General features: G+C 50.8%; 1 protein-coding gene across 2 annotated transcripts; it reads left to right on the top strand.

The window, feature by feature from the left end:
- Nucleotides 1-14: 14 nt before the first annotated feature.
- LOC126329915 (uncharacterized) lies at nucleotides 15-5,467 on the top strand. Of its 2 annotated transcripts, XR_007562593.1 has the most exons (4): nucleotides 15-91; nucleotides 252-293; nucleotides 469-4,866; nucleotides 4,939-5,467. XR_007562593.1 is itself a non-coding variant. In XM_049996221.1 (2 exons), exon 2 carries the CDS (start codon nucleotides 511-513, stop codon nucleotides 4,450-4,452), a length of 3,942 nt encoding a protein of 1,313 aa, XP_049852178.1. In that variant the 5' UTR covers nucleotides 35-293; nucleotides 469-510; the 3' UTR covers nucleotides 4,453-4,912. The 2 variants fall into 2 exon arrangements, 1 of the variants encoding a protein (XP_049852178.1); XM_049996221.1 differs by lacking the exon at nucleotides 4,939-5,467 and having other exon boundaries at nucleotides 35-293; nucleotides 469-4,912.
- Nucleotides 5,468-8,913: the final 3,446 nt, after the last annotated feature.

An 8,913-nucleotide genomic window follows, 5' to 3' on the forward strand; every position in this document is an offset into this window, starting at 1 on the left:
GCTAAAAAGGATTCAGTAAAATACTCTATAAAACATACTGCTGATATAATATGCTGATGAGACGAAAAATGTTATGGTGACGTTCAGGACAGTATGCCCTCAGTGAAAAATCAAAACATGCGATTTTCACTACGCTTGATATCTCCCTCGATTCAGGGACAACTCACAGAATTTTGAGATAAAAAATTGCGAGCTGCGAAACTGTCGCGTTTACCCTTTCTACTACAAAACTTACCTTGCCTTCGATTTAGTGAGTCCCAGGGATTTAGCCAAATTTACCTCTGCACACATACGTATGATAAAACAATGCATAGAAACAGTCCATAATTGACGAGTTGAAGCTAGCCGAAATGAGAAATTTGGCTTATTATCGCGTGCAAATGCAAAAATCTCATTTCTTATGTGCACTTCACGACCTTGGTGCATCGACCTGACTAACAATAACTGAGTATCATTTCTTTTATTTAGATCGAATTCGTTAGGCATTGATATAACTTGGTGCTCATCAAAATGAGTTCCCATCAGGAAAGCAATGTAGTGAAAAAACTGCCAGAGGAGCCACGCTACCAACAATACAATCAACTTCAATCCAATAATTCTATCATACCAGCAGAGATGTCTCAAGCTGGTTTACAGCAAAACAGAAATAACGAATTGTTTTATAATTCAACTAGCCATGACTCGTTGGCCAGCAATATCCAGGGATCTTGTTCACTTGATTATGCGAATCGTAATTTCGGTTGTAACGGAGATAGAAATGTAGATCAGAACTCGCTAGCTCACAATTATTCATATACTGCACAAACTAATCAGCCACAGCCGTATCAACACACACGTTTAGATGAATATCAGTCCCCTCTGCCCAGTTCACAGCAGCCGCACTTAGATCAATTCAGCCAAAATCGGCTAGTTCAGGCCCAGCCGAATCAATATCAACCACATCCGGCTAACTCCGAGAGACCACAACCTGATTTAGACCGAATTAATCGATTGTCTGTACAATTCAATACGCCAAAAACACAATTAGTCCAACCTAATCAGTCACAGCCACAGCCTTATGCAGCGCAGCAGTCTGACCAGCAATCTTGGCCGATGCGACAATTCAACCAGTCTCAAGCGTATCTGACACAGCCTGCATACAATCAGTCAGCAGGATCCTATCCGCCAGCACAATCATCTGATCAATCGCAGCGTTATGCTCAAATGCAACCACCTTATCAGCCAACTTCTGGTGCAAATCCGCAACTCTATAATCAATCTCATGTACAGCCACCACAATCCGCTGGTCAACCTCAACCATATTTACAGATAAAACAGCCTAGTCAACCAAAAACTTCACAACATTATTTGACAAACCAGTTCAATCAGTCGCCCTCCAATTCAGCTCAGCAGTATAGCTACCAACAACCGCAACGTTATACACAGACACCTAATCAACCGCAACCCTACTTGCCACAGCCATCTGGTCAGCCACAGCTTTATTCTCAGCAAACGCGACCATCTGGTCAACCACAGCCCTATTATTTTCAGCAGCCGCAGCCATCTGATCAACCGCAACCTTATTCTCAGCAAACACAATCACCTAACCGAGTATACCAGCAGCCTTATTCAACGCAACTACCTTCCTATCCGCAAACACAACAACAGCCGCAGCACTATGCACAAAATCCACCTAATCGACTACATGCACAAGGTAGGCTGTCCGATCCGCCACAGCCTTATGTACAACAACAAGCGCAGTCTTCTAACCAGCAACTCTTTAATCAGCTACAACCTCACTCATCAACTCAGCCACCTGGTCGATCACAGCCTTACTTACCGCCCGGCCAACCTCAATCTTATACACCGTCGCTCAGTCATCCGCAACCCTGTCCGCCGCAGCAGCCTAATGAGTCGCAACCCTATACACAACTGCCGTCTAATCCATCACAGTCGCATGCACAAACACAACTGCCTGGCCAAATGCAGTCCTACGCACAAAAACCATCTGACGAACTAAAAAAATACGAGTCGTCGCAGTTTGGGCCGCCGAGATCAGATTTTCCCGTCAGCTCATCGCAGTTCTACTCTGCTCAGTCCGGCGTGGCCGATCAGTGCCAGACGCGACCCGGCGAGCAAAAACCTTATCTGGTAGAACAAAATTCTGAAAGTCAGAAAATCTCGAGCGAGTCGCAGCAGCCTCTCTCGCAAAAAGATTGTTTTTCTGACGAGTTGAGGCACTTGAAGTTGTCGGATGCAAGGAATGCAGCGGAGGTCAAACCTGGCGACAATAGGTTTCAACCCAATCAAATAGGCGGGCCTTCTGCTGAGAAGGCGCGTCAGCTACAGCCAGAAGGATTGAACGACAGAATCGCACAGAGTGAACTCAAGGGTGACAACAGGGGTGCTTTGCCACGAGGGCTGGGAGAGCAGCTGGAAAGCACGAGGCAGAGCGAATTGCGCAGCCAATTCGCGGACACTAGTCAGCGAGAAAAAACGCGTAGAGACCCGCGCGAGCCAGTCGCTCTGCCTGATCACACACAGCCAAAGCAGAGCATGCATTCGGAGTTGGATTACTCCAATAAGGTCGAAGATCAGAGCTATTTGTCACCTTTGAAGGGCAGGAGGAACTGGCCTACAGAGGGCGAGAAAGATACGCTGAGGCGTCTCTTAGGAGAAGGCGGCAACATCATTCACTCCTATTCTGCAGAAGAAGTCAGCATTTTTACAAGGTACATTAACTTTTTACTGAAAGATGACAGAAGCTTGGAGGTTTTGCCGATCAAGCCGAATTGCGAGGATCTGCTGAGCGTAACAGCAGACGGGGTTTTGATTTGCAAGTTGATCAATCGAGTAAAGCCCGGAATAATCAACGACAAATACATCACGCTGAATCCTACATCAGACATTCAGCGAATTGAAAATCACAAGTTGGCAATTGCAGGGTCGAGCGCAATTGGCTGCAAGGTTGTCAACATTGGTCCTTACGACATATTGGAGAAAAGGGCCTATTTGACGATAGCTTTCATCTGGCAGATCATTAGAACGTACTTGTTCTCGAAGGTGAGTTCAAATAGCCGTAACCACCCAGAGTTGGTGGCATCGGCGGAAATGGGTGGAGACTCGAAGGGTGTCCTGAATAAAAAACCAGAAGACATGTTAATAATGTGGTTTAACTCGCGTCTAAAAATGGCAAGACACAACAGACAGGTTGCCAACTTGGGTTCGGACATCGCAGACGGCGAATGCTATTTGGTCCTGCTTTCTCAGATTGCGCCTCACGTGGTGCCCAGGGGTGTGCATTTGCAGGTGCGCGATGCAGGGAAGAGGGCAAAGATGGTATGCGACTACATAGACCGGATTTGTGGTTTTAGGCCGCTAGAGCCGTCAGACGTGCTGCGTGGTAACGAGGAGTTGAATACGGCCGCCTGCGCTGCGCTGTTCGACTGTAGCTTGTCGATGGACGTGGAGACAAAGACAGGTGATGCCCGCGCGCAAGAAGAGGATCGGCTGTCCAGCGAGGCCAAGCGTGAACAAGAAGAGGCCGAGCGCCGCTTGAAGTGGGCAGAGGAGGAGAAGAGACGTCTCTTGGAGCTGAAATACAAAGAGCATTCGGTGAAGGAGAATTTGAAAAGATTAGAAGAGGAAACGCTCCATCAACTGGAAGAAGAGAAAAATAGGAAGATGCGTGAGCTTGCCATGCAAGAGGAGCAATTGAAATTGCGCCAGGCGGAATCCGACAAACGCATGAGAGAGGAGCAAATGAAGCTGAACCAAATGTTAAACCAAGTCAAGCAGTTTGAGGCGAATTTACAATATCAGCGAGATGCAGAAAAAGAAAGACTATCTCGTATTGAGAACGACCTTCATCGCCAGGATGAGCTGCGTCGGATGCAACAAGAACAAGAGAGAGCTCGACTAGAGCAAGCCAGACGAGATCATCAACAAAGGCAGATGGAATTGAATAGATACATACATACGATAGTACCTGTCGATTATGGCGTAGAGTCGAATCGTGATCGGGAACACCATTATGAAATCCCTAAAGTCAACACGACAGCAGAAAAAAATAAGGTCCCGTCACTTGCAAGCGGTATTTCTTGGCCGATTGGCCGTCTTCAAATTTGCATTGTCGAAGCTAGGCGTTTGGCTAAGCTTTCTGCTCTAGACCCAGATCCTTATGTGTGCGTGACATTTGGAGACATGCGCATTAAAACCCCTATTGCCAGAGGTACTTTGGACCCTGCGTGGAATTTTACTTTCGACCTGCGTCAAGTCAACTATCACCACGAAATTGTTTTTCAGGTTCTAGATTACAGACTCATGGTAAAAGACGCGTTTTTGGGCCAAGTAAAGCTGACAGGCTCCGACATTTCGAAGTTCAGTGAAAGGTGGTATCAGTTGCAAAGTCGGCAATATAAACTCACTAAAGTTCAGGGGGAACTTTTTATCAGGCTGTCTATCGTTACCTAGTTTTTTTTCCAATGTGGAAATTTTTCGCCGCGGCGACAACGAGAAGTCTAGCCCTACCCAAGTTCCAGCGACGGCCCGTCCAGGCCGCAACCGCCCAAAGAAGCCCTCACACAGCAGCCAGGTAATTTATAGAAAAGCACGCGACCATTCAGCACGATTCGATGCTACCTGAAAGCGGTTTATAGGACGATCCAATGCGTGTGCTCTCTATTTATGCGTGTCTTCAGGATGGCATTCAAGGAATGAAACTGTTGCCGCCCCACCTTTTCTCGCTAGGTATGACGAGTTTGCCGACGGGTTTCGTTCGACAACAGCAAGGAAAGGTTTGAAGCAGCAAGTTACAATTTTGGACGAGAGGCATTAACTGACATTTGCATGAGCGCGAACAGTCTCTTAAAAAAGTCTCAGAAAAAAGTGTGTAGAAAAATGTGCTTTGATTTGACTCGCTTTATGTGACAAACTGACAATACTTTTTGCGCGCTTAAGAGTTCTCGAGGTCTGATTTTTGACCTTCTCGAAAAGAACGTCATCTACTTTTTAGACATGGATTTGACAAGAATCATGGTCGTTTTTTCGATCTTCTTCAAATCCGACTTTTGATCTGTTTTGTACTTGATAACCTCAATACAAACCGTTCAGTCTTTATCGCTTTTCGAGCATTTTCTGGTCACTCCGGTTTTGACATTCTCTTCGACGTACTTTTTTGTTATCGGTGGCCTTGAGCACGATGAGCCCTTTGGAATGGTTGTACTTGAACAAATACCGCGTCTGAAGAGTTGGCGTGGGTGTATTGTTAGTGCTATCTGCGTATTTGCGAGCGATGAAGCGAGCCCTCTTTTTTGCGTTGATACATTTTTTGCGTCAGAAATAAGCATTTCCTCCACGGCGTTGGTGAAATCGCCCATGTCCTTCATGTACATGGCGTGATAAGGAGATTCAATCTCGATTTATTTATGGTAAGAGTCGGGCGCTCGTCGATAGAGAAATAAAACCAGCTACAATGTGCTTCAAAAAATCCGATGTGCGCGAGAATCCCTTTATTGAGTGTGTACGATATAAAATTTTTTATTTGGTTGGTTGGTTGTCTATTGTTTTCTGAGGCGTTCGACTGTTTACCTGACTGCTTGAAGACTTAGTTTAGACGCATGTTTCGTCCGTGTTTGACAAAGTGCTTGGAAATGTTTCCGTCTGTCCTAGACGCTAGGTCAAGAGTTTTGAATTGGTCTTTTGTTTATGGTGGGTCCTTTTTTTTTTTTTGAGGTTTTTAGCCGGTTTCTTTTAACATTGGTATTTTGGCGCCATCCCACGTAGATGGGCGCGCGGCTGGTGCACCTTTGAGCCGCAGTTTGGCTTCCAGCCGACATCACAGCCCGGAGGTTTTTGTTTTTGGGCCGTTTTTGAGGCAGAGGTTGGTTTCATTTCGCTTTTTGTCTGGGGCGGCCAAGTCTTCAGACGTTGATTCTTCTCACGTGCCGTCTATCGAGGAGGTCCGCCGCAAGGCGGTTTCTAAGAGAAATTCCGAGAGGGTTATGGAAGAGGCGTTGAACATTCGGGACCCTCTGATAAGACAGGCCTACCAAGAGCTGGAAGCAGAGAGAAAAGGGAAAAGGGGGTTGGCGGATGCCAGGAGAGCGTCTTCAAAGTCTAGATGACAGGTCTCGCGCGAGGGAGATTGGGCGTTTTTTGCAAAATTACGTTACATCAAAAAAAAGTTTTTTGGCGAACTGGCCGCATGGCATGCGCGATGCGACGATGTTGTGCCTCTTTTGATTGCGATTGGGATGTGGTGGGGTGTTTTTTTTTTTTTTTTGCGGTACATGATGAATGCGGGTCTGTTCGCGATGGCGTGATCGTTTGTTTGTTGGCATCCGGATTTGTCTTGGAGGGGGGTGTCGAAGTGTTGGGACTCGCTGACGCGATGCCGGGTCTTCTTGGAGTTGGTTGGCACACGTTTGCCGCGTGTTGGTGCTGATAGTGTGATGGGGGGGGGGGTAGCGAGAGCACCTGGAAGTTGGTTTGGGGGGGGGGAGAAGGGGCTTTTTGAGTTAGAGAGGGGGGACAAGCGGATGTTGTAGATTTCCCGAGCCATGAGAGGTGGGTGGGCGCTTGCGGTCGCGACGCGTGGGATGCAAGTGGCGCCGACGAGGGGTCTACAGGTTCGTTAGCGTTTCTGTTTGGCGAGAATGCCGGTCTCGGAGTTGCGGTTGGTTGGAAGTGGTTTTGCTATCTTGAGAGGGCGATGGGGTTTTCGCGAGAGCGTGAGAGGTTGTTCGGTCTGGGTGGTTCCGCATCGAGGGTCTCTCTGCGGCGCGGCGCTGGAGAGAGGTTGGTTGAATGGGGTACGGTTGGGGGGGGGGTCCGGAGTTGGTCGCGCCGAGGTGGATCGATGTGGGTGCATGGGGGTGGGAGGGTTGGGTGCCGCGCGGGCGTTTGCTCGAGGAGTTGGTGGTGGGGAGGGGTTTTGTTGGGGGCGCGGTGTTTTTTTTTTTTTTTTAGTGCACAAAAGTTGTTTTGAGCAGAGGCCACGGGGAGGATGTGAAATTAGCCGGAGAGAGGGGTGATGAGTTGGTTTTTGCGGCGGGGAGTGCTTCTTTTTTTTTTTTTGCTGGGTGGGGGTGGAGAGGGGCGTTTCGTTTGGGCCGGGGAAGGGGGCGATTGTGTTGGCTGGCGGTGCGGAGAGGGCGGCCGAGGTCTAATAAAAAAAAAAAGTGCACTTAACGCGAAGTGCGCGTTGAGTGCGGTACAAAATTTTGTAGGTTTGCCGATAGCCGGCGGTATACAAGAGGGGTGGTTTGTGATTGTTCGAAGTAGACATGGATAGCGATATGTTAGGGAGGCAGGTGCGTGTTCGCGCCGCGGCGAGGTTGGTTTTTTTTTTTTTTGTCGTGGGGGGGGTGTCTGACGTGTTCGAAAAGCTGGCGCTGCGAGGGTCCGGGTTGACGAGGGCGGCGGCCGAGTTGATGGACGCGCCGAGGGAGGTGGTGAAGAGGGCGAGCGCGGGGGGTGGTGCTTGCGGCGGAGAGGAGAGAGGGGGGGGGGTCGAGAGAGACGTGGTGAAGGTGGTGTGTGAGGGTGGCGGTCGGGAGGCGGGGGGGGACGTGGCGTTTGGAGGGGGTGGGTCGAGGGGGGCGAGGCCGAAGAAGAAGTCGTTGTTTGCGCGGCAGTACGGGCGAGAGCGGAGGGGCGACGGAGAGGAGGAGGGGGGCGTTGGGAGTGGGCCGTTGTCGGACGTTAGGGAGCGAGTTGGGGAGGAGGGGTGGCGCGGGGTGGGAGAGGTGAGGGTGTTTGAGTCGGGGTTCCCGGAGGTGTTGCGGTGCGACCTGCGCGCGGGGGGGGCGAGGGAGGGGGGGGGCGGAGAGAGCGAGCCGAGTGGGGTGCGTGGAGAGGGGGGGGAGTTGGGAGAGCTTTGGAAGGAGGTGGAAGAGGAGAACGACAGGAAGTTGAGTGGGATGAGTGGCGAGGAGGTGGAGAGGATGAGGGGTGAGGTGGAGGCGGAGTTGGATCGTGGGGTGGTCGAGTTGTTGAGGAGGAGGGGAGCGGCTCGCGGGAGGAGGAAGAAGGAGGCGGGGGCTGGTTCGGGAGATGGATCTGGGTACTCTAGGAGCTATGTGGAGGAGGTGGAGGAGGCGAAGCGTCGGTGGATGCAGCCGGTGAGTGAAGAGGAGGCGGTGGGGAGGCCAAAGAGTCGGATGGAGGCGGAGAGTTATCGGTTCGATTTTGAGGGTCGTTTGTTGTATTATCCGGACGTGGCTGGAAATGTGCGTTTGGAGCCGCCTAGCACGCCCGGAGACATTGGGGCGCTGTTGCACCACGGAGAGGACCCGGCGACGCCGGGATACACGTTGGGGGAGCTCGCGTACTTGGCTCGGAGCACGTTTCCGGGACAGAGGAGTGCGGCGTTGAAGGGGATAAAGAGCGTGATAGAGAAGGCCAAGAGGGGTTACTACGACATTCCGGGGACCGGGAAGGTGAAGTTCGTGAACGCGCTGATTATGACTCACTTGGTTCGGGACATTGGGGTCGCGTTGTTGCTGAGGAGCGGGATTGACGACAACAACGCGACGAGCTTGAGGTGGGCGATCGAGGCGTTGTGGGCGCTGCTGTGCTCGGAGTCAGACGAGCGCGTTTTCGAGTTGGCGGACGTTTGTCCGGATGCGGGATACGCTTCCTGGCCGCTGCAGCCCAGGAACGAGCATAACCGGAGCAGGTCGGAGGTGGCGTGGGAGGGGACGGACCACTGCAAGACGGAAATCGACGCGGTGTTGGCGCTATGCGAGACGGGCGTTTTGGCTCGTTTGAGGTACATAATGGAGGTGATCGAGCCTCCTGAATACCTGTTGTCGAGGATTCTCGACCTGCTGATCCGGTTTGCGAGGCACTCGCGACAGGTGGCGGAGCACTTCGCGATCTGTCCGAGGCTGCTGAGGGTGCTGGCGGGTCTGGCGGGCGCGCCCTCGCGAG

Source organism: Schistocerca gregaria, unplaced genomic scaffold (genome assembly GCF_023897955.1).
Source record: "Schistocerca gregaria isolate iqSchGreg1 unplaced genomic scaffold, iqSchGreg1.2 ptg001227l, whole genome shotgun sequence".
In the NCBI taxonomy this organism is placed as follows: Eukaryota; Metazoa; Arthropoda; class Insecta; order Orthoptera; family Acrididae; genus Schistocerca; species Schistocerca gregaria.

Coding starts and splice junctions, on each gene's coding strand:
- LOC126329915 (XM_049996221.1), top strand. CDS start 511: ATGAGTTCCCATCAGGAAAGCAATGTAGTGAAAAAACTGCCAGAGGAG.